At 32.3% G+C, this 12,797-nt stretch overlaps 1 protein-coding gene across 1 annotated transcript in view; it reads left to right on the forward strand.

The window, feature by feature from the left end:
- The window catches only part of LOC105620662, a 10,599-nt gene extending 4,368 nt beyond the window's left edge, over positions 1–6,231 (forward strand). The window contains exon 3 of the mRNA XM_012202151.1: positions 6,179–6,231. Coding sequence (XP_012057541.1) covers positions 6,179–6,231 — 53 coding nt within the window. The remainder of the gene's footprint in view (positions 1–6,178) is intronic.
- The last annotated feature ends 6,566 nt before the right edge of the window (positions 6,232–12,797 follow it).

Here is a 12,797-nt window from a genome sequence, read left to right on the forward strand (position 1 = left end):
CTACTACTACTACTACTTACTACTACTACTACTACTCTCTCTCTCTCTCTCTCTCTCTCTCTCTCTCTCTACTCTCTCTCTACTCTCTACTCTCTCTACTCTCTCTCTCTCTCTCTCTCTCTCTCTCTCTCTCTCTCTCTCTCTCTCTCTCTCTTTCTCTCTCCTCATTGTGGTTGTAATAAAAAAAAAAGAGAAAATTAAAGAGGACGAAGAACCGCGAGATGAGAATTAAAGAGAAACGCGTGTATTTTACAATTACCTACATTCACTTTCAAATGTGAATCGGATTTACACTGCAGTTCATAAATTTGGCGATGCTTGCAATTTTCTTGTATCGCGAAAAGTTAAATACTCGGTGAAAAACATCGTAGAGGAATTTTCAAAAATATATATATTTTAAAGAACAGACAGATCTATAAATTTGTCGTTTAATTTCTATGATATTTTATTCCTAAATTATATAAAATTGAAAATTAATATTTTTCCGATATTTTTGTTTTACTCTGTAGCATGTTGAAACATCATCAAACAAAAATTAATAAAAAAGTGTTTTAAAATGAACTTTTTAAGCTTTAACAAAGTTTTTCTTTTAAATTGGTATAATAATTTTTTGCAATAATACCGAATCTTCTTATGTAAAAATTTATTTTTACACAAAATGATGTTTAATTTCGAAATTAAAATTTACTGAAAAAGGAAAAAAGAAAGGAAATTTTTAATATAATATTCTCGATTTGCATTTTTTTCCAAAATTTTTGAAATACTTTTTTAAATTTAATTTTTCAAAAATTGTGAGAAAAATCTTAACTGTTCCTGAATTGATAAACGGTAATGTACTTCTTGCGACTTTTCGCAATACATAATCACATTAAATGGAAATAATAATATACTTGCGATATTATTTTAATAATATAATATATAAAATTGATTGACCAATTTCACGCATTATATTACTAAAATAATATCAAAATTCCCAGTCTATATTGAAAGGATGATAAGCTCGCGATAACTGTGTGAGGGTGGAAACATTGAGAAGTGGGCTGTCGTAGTAAAGATGCAAAATTCCGTGGAGCTTGAAAAGCAGTGATATCGCGTTATTACGTCAGCTTAGAAAGCAGGTTGGCGATGCAGAAAATTGTAGAGGACGATCGTACGGTACGGGTTGACGGCGGCATCACGCGTCGCGTCGTTCAACGCCTTCCGCTATTATCCATGTAATCGTGGATAATTTGTTCCGTAGAAACCGCGGCGAATGCACGGCACATGTCGGACCTGTAGCCGGTAATCTGGTTAACATCCATGTTAGGATTAAACCATTAGCCTCGGTGTCGGTCGACGGATCGAAAGGGAATGGTGAGGAGCGACATGGGAGAAGAGAAGATCCGCAAGGCGGACAAGGAGAAGGCAAAACCTCGTGTCGGACGTGTGGCCTTGTTCAATTATTCTCTCTTTGTTACGTCACTTCCGTGGTAACCGGGTTCTCTTCCCGACTCGTCCGAAGACCACGTTTCTTCTTTTTTCGCTTTTGTAATCCAAGAGTAATCCATTAAAACCATTTAACGTGGTTAGGTAGTAAGCACCGACACGGAAAAAGCGATGCATCAGTCGCGCGAGATGTCTATTTTAATCAGCGAAAATCATGCAAGATTTATTTTTACTTGTATTTTAGGTATATTTATGTTTACTAAAACTAGCGTCAAATAAATAAATAAAGACGGTTATCACGGAATTTGACATCTTTTTTTTTAGTTCGTAATTCTTGTTTCTTCAGATGTAGCATTTTGACAAAATATGCGAGAATTTATTATGAAACTCATATGTGTTTTAAATCTGCCTCTAATTAATTCAAGCTTATGGATAAATTCATTATTTTACGCGCATTACTCACGCGTAGACAAACCGCGGCAGGTTGGGGGTCGCCGACGATATGAATTCTGCAGAGCACCCACGGGAGCTCTCTCGCGTTTTGAGAGAGAGAGAGAAAATATCCTTTCAAATTGCCTGTGCTCCACGCATTTCCATTAATAAACAAAATGCACGCTGGAAGGGAGGAAAAGCAGCAGCGCAGCTTTGGCGAAAAGGGAAAAGAGAGGAGGTGAAGGAGAAAGGATGGAGGAGGTACAGGAGGTGAGGGATTGTGGGGCGATGCTCCGTCAGACGATTGAGTATGCATGGTACACAAACAAAGCAAAAGCTTTGGATACTCTAGGGGGGATGCACACAAATGCGCATCGCGGTGCTGGATCTACGTGTGCACGGGTGTATTGCCGATACCGGGCACGTATAAGTGTACTTAACCGTAGCGCTTTTATTTCCTCTCTTTATTTCCCGCGGTTTTCAATTTACGTTATTTATTGTCCTCCACGATCGTCCCAGTCGTCCCGCCGCGTCGGTGTCCCACCGTGATTTTGTGAAAGTATCCCAAACCCTCTGCCTCCGTCAACATACTCACACATCCGCTCACGCGCATATATATGTATGTACATCAAACGCGTGCGCTTTCTAGAACTAACACCATCGAGAATAGCGTGCCCCCGTATATGCGACATTTTTTTTCACCTGAAATGGTGAGCATATACGATGGTCAACGTCATGAAGCCTTTTAAAAACGCTTCGTGCAAAAATCTAACTATGATAGTCGCGTATAAAGAAGCGAACGCATTTTACGCGTTGTACTTTTGAGGAAAAGTTAATCAAGGCAAGATGGAACTTAATATTAATTATAACAGAAATAAAAGGTAAATAAATTAATCAATAAAAAAATATAAGAGAAAAATATATAAATATATAAAAAAAGATTGAATAAAAGAAAAATTCATTATGTTCTGAAATCTGATAGATTTTCAATCATTCAACACATTTAATTGGTATAATATAAAACGATATAAAAATAGATTTTTCAGATGAAAAAAGTTTAATATCTAATAATTTTCCATTTATTGAGCTATATAAAATTTACTATACATACATTAAAGCTATGCATAGCACATTCCAAAACCGAGTACAAGCGTATTATCCTTTGTATTTTTTACGTAAGTCAATCCAAATCAGAAATCAGAACACTCAATTATGCATTGTCGGATCTCATTTAAATATAATTAGTAAAATTTAGGACGAAAGCTGTAAATTTATAAGGCATTCATTCTTTGTGAGTCGTATTTTTTAAACTAATAAATTTATTTATTGTAATTCATCAGTATCGGAAACATTTTTGACATTCTAAATTTCTCTTTTCTTTATATTATACGTATCAGATATCTATAATTAAAGTCTTGCGAATAGATACATGCATCTCTTGATACACAAAGGCGCTACTGTATAATTGAAACCAAGCGCATAGTAGAAAGAAATATAAATACATATTCATGCAACGTGTTGCATATACTTCGAGTTGGAAGTATGAGAGCAAACGACACCATGAGAACCACTATGTAAAGGACGTTGTAGGAAATTCTACTCATCTCGAGCGTCTCTTGGCACATATACAACTCAGCTCAATGCAATGAGTTTAGGTACAAACGACCCGAGATATACATATATGTCTACTCCTAGAAGGGTTAACATAGAAGTAGATACAAAAGTCGCGTGAGAGATAAAGAAAGAAAGAGAAAGATAGAGAAAGAAAGAGAAGACAAAACGAAATGAGATGACAGAAGAGATCTCGAAATCTTACATTCACGGTGTTAGCTTGTGACCCTTCAATGGGATTTAGAGTAGTTATAGCTTTGTTTATTATTGTTAGGCGAGTTGCGTATTGTATAGAAGCTCTCAAACCAACGCGAATTAATCTTTGCTAAGTGGAGCCAATGTGGAACTGGCATTCCCATTTCTCTTCTCTTGCGCCATTCTGCGAGATCCACGGATGAAAGGTAGCTTCAGAAGAGCTTGTGCGCCTTCGCTCTCTCTCGCCTTCTGCTCCCTTTCGCCTCGTCCTGCTTCGCGAACTCCATACTTCTATCATTATCCTATCCTGCCTCCCTTAACTAGCATCTTTCATTAAAGGAAGCCGCCACCATTGTGCCCAACTTGTACGACTCGATAGACAATGCGACTTTGTCGGACTTCCGCAGCTGCCGTTCACGCCGTTTGCTCTTAGATCTTCCTACGAAATTTCCAGATCTCTAAGTGCTAATTCGCGAGGAAGAGAATATATCCTACAGACGCTATCATAACAAAGTACCTGCAGCTCTGGAATCAGCGAAAGAATGTTAGACTAATAGTACTATTACAGTTCGCATTGAACGAATAATCACATGATATGACAAATTTAAAAATATTATGATCTTTCATCATGTTTTTGTCAATTCATAATAAGATCTAAAATATTTAAATTTTTTTTATACAAAAATTAAGGAAAGTACAATTTATAAAATAAAATTAAAAAATGCAATGATTCTATAATAATCATAGCAAATCGATATCGTGTCTGGAGAAAATATTTCTTTTTTTCTTATAAGCTTAAGATACTACATATTTTTTAAAAATCTTGGTACTTTTAATATTCATTCTTTTAATATTCATTTATTTTATTATCCGTTTTGTAATTATTATTATAAAAAAGTTATTAAAAATCTTTCAATAGTATATATATAACATAGGAATTATAATTTCTAAAAGTAATAAATAAAACCAATAAATAAATGTGAATAAAGCAAAAGTTACAGTTTAAAAATGTCTATAAATGCTTGTCATATTTGACTTTTTACAATATTCTCTAAACAATTGAATTTGCTTTTCTTTAAATATTTCATAGTTGAGAACAGTAATTATTTCAAGTTTGAGAAGGTGAAAATTTAATATCTGATATGCGCGATTAAATGAAGTGGAGATACGCCTTAAACGTGCGGGCATGAAAAATGCGCGAGCGTTTTAATCAGCGTCGACTCCGTAGCATGATAATGGGTGGTCACGCCTACTGCATTAGCTCGACTAAAAATAATTAGCCTGATGGCTACCCACGTTTCTCGGTTCAGAATTATTCAAGAAGCGACATAGCGATTTCCCTCGTTTCATCTGAAATCAGTCGTGACAGCCATCAACGAGGTTGCGCAATGAATTTAGTGTCATCGTGTTTCTTGACTATAAAGATAAGGAAACACAAAGCAATGAACCCAAAACGTAAATTGTATTAAATCAATGAGCATTGATGTGTCGACACTTATTAATACATCAATTAGTTTTCTTGTTTTATTTCAGGTTTTTATTTTACTAAATATATGGAAAAAAGATGAAATGTAATTTATAAAATTTGAAGTTTAAATGAAATTTACACGGAAAATATTTTTATAATAACGATTTAATTTAAAAATTTGAACACTTTGAACAATAATATGCCATGTTCGCCATCATATTTCCGAGTACTCTTTGTATTATATAATTAAATATAAATAAGTGTTAAAATATTCTCGCTATAAACATCTTTAAAGTTAACAATTAAATTTATATATTATGAATGTTGCGTCATTATGTAAAATATTCTCACAATTATAAAAAACATTTCGTTTGTAAATAATTGTATAATTTGTTGTTTCGTATTAATTTTTTGACGTTATTGATTTTTATTTACGTTGTTTTGCAAAACAAAAAACAATTTTGATGTGAAAACACACATCATAAGATTTATTGCAAACGCTTAATTAAAATTTTATACTTTGACGAGTTATATCAATTCACCAGTAAATCTCTTTGTGTCAAATGATTGCCTCCGCACAATAATCTGACTAACTTACAATCAATTGTTATCAAAATACCTATTTTATTACATAGAGACATTTTTATGACAACTGCAAGAAAAATTATTGGTTAAATAATTGCATTATTTTTTTACGATCAATATCTAACTTTTATTAATAAAATTATTTAATTTTATAAAATGTGCTAATACATATTATTGATATTATAATTAATTAATTTTGTTCTAAAATCAATATTATAATATTATTAATTAATTATAGTTTTAATAGAATTACGTTATATTATCTTTTGTTTCAAGCAAAATGATGTCACCGATTGAAAATAGGCAAGAGAAAATATTTAATTTTTAGTCTCTGTAGTTTTATATTTTACAAAATAATAAAAAATATTGATGAAATATTGGTGAAGTATTACTGTTAAAAATATATAAAACGACAAAAAACTAATATATCAAATATTATACAGTTTTCTTGTTCGTTTTCAGATAAAAAGATGGAATGTCAATTTTATGATGCTGAATACAATCGAATTAATTAACCTGCCCATCGAAGTATGATCGGATCTTCTCTTCGACGAGCACCTGCTCGTCATACGTTACTACGAAGGACAAGAATCGATTAAACTTTAAATTGAGAGGGTTGCATTGAATCAACTTAGTCATACTAGGTATGTCATGGAACATGACACATTCATGCGCCGGTCAATCCAGTTTGACACTTTACTGGACAGTTATCTGTCATTCACTTTTTTTTTTTTTTTTTTTTTAGCAACTGTCGGTTGCTCGAGAGTTAATTGATTGAGTTCCATTTGTCCATTTCCGGGACAAACTCAGTATGTCGCGATTGATTAATCTTGCTACTAAGGATTGAAATCTTGCAAACATATATATGCTTTTCCACTTATTTGTACTTCATCTATTTCATGAAATTTATGAAGTTAATTTTCTTTTTTGTAAATATTGTACTCTTATAAAAATACAATTTTGTACAACTTTTAGAAGGCTTTTAAAATTCTATTTTTTAAATCAATTGAATAAGAAGAAACGCTAACTATAGTCAAAGTTAGACATTGGAATAATAATTCTATATATGTAATTTATTTTACTTTAGCATACACTGTGTGTACGCATGCGCGGTTACACACATTGGCGCGCGCGCGCACCAATTACTTTTAAATTTACAACACAATCAAACTGAATAATAATAATCATCTTATTTGTAAATAAAATTTAATCGATTTAAAGAACTATTGCGAAAAATATTAGAGATATTAGAGATTTCTCAGTCGAAAATATTATTTCAGTTTTTTGTATTGATGTCCGAAAGTAATTATATATATCCGAAATAAATGTATAATTAAACTAAATTATAAAATTATTATTCCAATTCTAACTATGACTATAATTGGCATTTCTTCTTATTTATTGTTAGTTGATTTATTCAAAAGGTCGGCCTTTGTTTCTAACTTATTATTGTCTATTCTTTAATCAAATTTGAAGAAAATATTTTAGCCAAAAATAATATCCACACTTAATTATAATGATTTGGTTTAATTTAACAAAATTATTTGGTTAAAATATCTAAAAATTTAGCTAGATATCTGAAAATAATTTTGTTAGCTCATCAAAATAATTATATAGGAAATTCAAGCATGGTAAGCAATGTTATAAAAAGATTTGATACTCTAGTAACCACCTTGAGCCTACATAATTATTTTGATCTAAAAAATCTATTTTCAGATATCCATCCATTCCATTTTCTGCATCCATTTAAATTTTTAGATACAGTACCGTTCTTTCCGTATATGAATTTTAAAGCAATTTATAAATTTATAATTCAAATACTCTATCAATCGTGAGTTGAATTAGAACTTACATAAAATTACGTATTATTAAAAAAATATCGTTTTATTCATCTTTATTTATCATTGAATAATTCTTTTTTATTTTTTCTACTTGTGATCTACTAATCTAAATGCAAATATTGATGTGAACAGAACGAACAAAGAGCTCATCGGTTTTCTTTTACGAATCTCTTTAATTTCCGCCATTTCTGTGATGCTGCAGTGACAAACGATGTGGCAGCAGTAAAAACTACCGTGAATAAAATGAGTTTTCAAAAAATGTAGATCTAAATATGCGTTTCAAATTCAGGAAATGGATATTTTGTTTTAAATACATTTATCAAAATAAAAGGTAAAAGATTGAATCATTGTTAAATGTTATAACGCATGAAAAAATATACGTATATATGTATATACACGAAAAAATAATCATGATAATAAAAGATAAATATATATTTAATATAAAATTAATAATAACTTGATTATGAAACTTACCTCTTCGAATATAATCCTGTGCATGTTCTTTTACTCTTTTTTAACACTAGCATGCAAAACAAATCAGATACGCTCTTACCTCTTTAACTTTTTCACGGCGCTGATTGGTCACATCATCCAAAGGTGGATTAGGCGATCTAATAACGTAAATGCCAGGAATAGATACAGCTGGCGTTTCAACCACCGAAGGCTCGAATTGTTTATGTCTGATATCTACACGTCGATCTTTATCTTTATCTTTATCTTCAATTTCATGTTCATCCTGTCCTGGAACCACATTATCTTGTATCCAGGCCGGATTCAATTGTTCGTTGCGTTCTTCCGGCGCGACGCCTCGATCGACAACATTCGCGAGATCGCGTCGTGTTATAAATGTTCCGGTTAAAAGAAGGATCAGAATCACGGACAGCAGTCCGCTGATCGCTAATCTTTGCATGAGTCTCATGTCGTCTAGACACTTGCTGCAGCTTGACCAGCCGCCTGGAGTCTCGGACTGGATTGCGCTCGTATTGGCAGAGCTATGAAGAGAATGTGAAAGATTCATTTTGTCAAATGTATTATGTAATTAATATTTATGACATTATGACAGTGCTTACTAATATAACGATAATTATACGAAAATCAGTACAACGCAAGCTTTATACATTCATATGTATATAATGGAATTTAATTATAATTTCTAGATTTTTGAATGTTCAATATTCAATACTCTTTTTAGACTGAAATTCTTTTATTTAAAGAAAGATTTAAAATATAATTGTTTGAAAAATGCAATTTCTAAATTGATTGGTCTTCTATGTTCCAATTTCAACGCATCATTGAGTAATTTAACGCCAATATCGATCACGAAGACCAATTTAAAGAGAATGTTGATGCCGTACATCAGAAATTACAAGTATGAATCACAGCCGCAGTATCTCGTGATACTTACTTGCAAACCACCTGTTAAACGCAATTCGAGCACGGCGGCGAATAAGTATGACTTTTGTTCCAAGTCGTTACAATTAGTAGGCTTTTTTAGTATGTTTCTTGAAAATAACTAATTCGACGAAATTAAGCCGATTAGATCTCACAATTATCAGCAACTGCAAAGAAAAAGCATAGACTATGTTATGCTAATCAAAATCTCGAACAAAAATAAGCAGAATTATTTTTCAAATAATTGAGCGTCTGCAGTTGTTTGAAATGGCGCGAAATTATATATATTGCCGGCAAGTTCGTTGACTCGAATCGCAAGGCTGATCCACTCAAGCGAAGGTAATTTTTCGGGGAGAACGATTACATCAAAGCATCGCGAAAAAAATATTAAAAGCGATACGTACAACAAGTGCTGCGAGGGATGGCGAGCAGTATCGTTAATCGAGAAAGGATCGAGAAAGACGACTGGAGGTATCAAGAGGTGAGAATCAAAGAAGGTGAGATAGTTTGAAGATTCCGAAGTCTCTGCCGAAATGTGATCACTGCATTTTTTATCGAGCCTGAGGGATCGCGAACAGTTTCTTCGTTCTCCCTGCATCGAGGGCCTGCGTGCATTTTATCGCCCGGTCGCTGCAGGCGTTACACCTGCAGATCTCGATTTTCTTTCCTTTTTGCTACGCAACGTACCTTTCAGCGCGGCCTAAAATCTTCTGACTCTGCCCGCTCGTTCGTTATCTATTTCCCGGTCAAGAACAATTTAAAATTGAGAGTTTTAAGACTTTTTTAATTCTAAGAGCAATTCTCGATCATATAATCAATCATCGATAAATATAATTGAGAATCATTCACGTATTCTTCTCTGTATTTAAAGAGGATTTTTGCAAATCATTTTTGAAAGACAAAAATTCTCTTTTTTATATAGAACATTCGTTATTATTTTGATACTTGACTATATTAGAATATATTTGTTAAATATATTAAAATATTTATTCTTGTTTGAAATTATATTATTGTCTAATTATAATGTAATTGTAAAAGAGATTGTTTATTGCTTCGCTGAAATATATTTTCTTAACAGAAAGGGCTATTTTACATTCTGTAGAATAAATTTCTAACGGTATTAATGTGGTTGCTACGCGACATATTAATAAGGTTAGACGATTATTTGTCAGACGTAATGTATTGTTAAAATCGAACGATACGATTGATCTCGCATCATTTCATTATTAAAACAGCAAATTAGGTAAAATGAATTTCAAAATATTATGTTTTAAATTATTCACAAGACTTGAGTTTGTAGTCCGATAACTGTCGATATTGCAAAATATCGAGGCAGAAAGTTTGAGATATCGAAGTTCAGGTACAGCAGAGGTAGCGTTCCAACGTTGATTCAACTCGATCGTAAGCGATGGTCGAGATAGAAAAAGAGAGTGAGACGGAAAGAGAAGAAACGGTATAAAAAAAGAATGCAAAAGACAAAAGAAAGAGAGAAAAAGCCAGAGGAAAAGGGAGAGAAAAAGAGAAAGGAACAAAAAAGAGAGAGAAAGACATAACGCGTGATCACGAGGAAGAAAAAAGGAGCGGAGGGAGAAGATAAATTGTCGAAGCTGCACTCGGTGGCCAATAAATTGCGCGGCATAGCCCCGAGGTTACCAAGATTGCTACGTGTCACATTCTTGCGAAAAATTGGACCGATGGAAGTATCTTAAAGCCAGGCAAATACGCGTTGCGAATGGACATGTACGCGAACACATCAGACCACCCAATTGTAAAACTATGACAAAATAATGGATACTGCGTACATTCCTTGCCTTCAGTAAATACAATGCAAATCTTCTTCCGTCTTAATACATGTTTAAAAAAATATAAGGCAATTGCTTTTTCAATATTTGATGTAATTATTCCATAATTTCATAATTTTTAAATTTAATAATGACATACTTAAAATTTAGCAACAAGAAAATTAAAATATCCTATTGAGTCGTCCGGAAAGTTCGTACCGATATTGAAGGAAAATTGAAACGCAGAAAATTTACATTTTACATACATTAGTATACATTTATTAAATTATATAGATTAGTCGGCACGAATTTTCCGGACAATCCAATATTTTTGTTATCGTATTTTTAAAAAATCTATATTTTAAATATTTGTATCGAATCCTTTAGTATTTTGATTGCTGTATCACTTATATCTGAGACGCATAAAATTTGTAAGGATCTTATTACGTATTTGTTGATGGCGATTTTATTTATCCGCTTAAAAGTTATTATTAATAACTTATTAAATTTATTTGAGATTATTAAAGAAACAATATAAATAATATTAAAACATAAAATAAATATAAAGTGTGATACTAACATAAAATAATTAAGTAAATATTAAAAACAATAGATTTAAAATTAGATTTACTAAGCTCAATATTGAAATTAGCTGGCAGTCAAAATATTAACTGTTATGACTTCGTGTTCATATAATTTGTGCTCGAAATGATATAACGTTATTCGAGACAGAAGCTTCTTCACTGAAATGCCTCCGCTTTTTTGATCTTATTATTCCCGAAGGATAAGCGATCGTCGATTGTAAAAATTATATCTCTTGGTATATCGAGTTCAATGAAGCACACGGAGCGCTACTAACAATAAGAAAGAAGATGAAGAAGAAAAAAGAAGGAAAGTGAAATAAGAGTCGCGAGAATAAGAGCGAAACATCGAAAGGTTAGCGAGTGGTTCGACTAATCTTCCACTTCGAGGTTTTACGAAGGGGGTAACAAATAGGGGTGGTCGAGAGAAAGGACGATAGAGCCAAGGAAGCGGCGGGAGCACTCCAGGAGGAGTTTACGACAGGACCGGTGCATGAACACGTCAAGGTGGGGCCTGAGGCACACGGATGGTTACCGTCCCGAATGTCCAGCACGTGTGTGAATTCGTATGCACGTGTGTGGGTGATGTACGTATGTATGGAGAGGCGGCAGGGACCTTGGAATCAGCCCAAGTCGAGTGTCGGAGCACATTGTACTTCGCTCTGAATACCCAGCATTAAAGCCAACTATAACGCTCTTTGGATCTCGATTATCGGCGATTTCACCTTTGAGGGTAAGATATACAACTTGGGTAGGGAATGCCATTAAAGATCGTGCGATACTTAAACATTTTTACAATATAAATTAATATATTTGACAGGTGTATTACCCACGCTAGATATCTTTAAATTCCATCACTTATCACTACTAGATAATCAGTTATAAGATTATATTATTATACAAAGTCAAATTATGATTTTATTAAAATTATTAATATTTATAAGAAAGCTTAAACAAAGGGGAGAAAAAGAAAGAGAGAATATGCTTCATGTTTAAAAAGTGACATCGCTTCTTTCGAAAAAAAAATTATTTTCTAACTTGATAAAAAATTATTGAATAACTAATCAAATAATATCGAAAATGAATATATTCTTAACATGATCAAATGTCATTTTTGTTTTCTAATAGAAAAATCTTGTTTTCTAATAGAAAACTTTTTTTGAGTTGAAAATTTTAATAATTTTTTAAGTTAAGTTAGTTCACTTTTGATAGTTATCAAAAATTATAATTAATAAAATAATATATTTTTTGGTGCAATGTTTATAATATACATAATTCATTCGATTAAAAAAAGAAATCGAAGCACTTTTATATCGAAAGAGATCGAGCATTATTTATAGGTAATATTATTTCTTAAAATTAGAACAAATATAGAGATTTATATAGTATATATCGTTGGATTCTTCATTATGTATGTAAATACTTAAGAATCACAGATTTAATTTTTTTTTAATTTATGACTCCAACTTAGCTAATTTTAAGAAAT

Source organism: Atta cephalotes (assembly GCF_000143395.1).
Source record: "Atta cephalotes unplaced genomic scaffold scaffold00028, whole genome shotgun sequence".
NCBI lineage: Eukaryota > Metazoa > Arthropoda > Insecta > Hymenoptera > Formicidae > Atta > Atta cephalotes.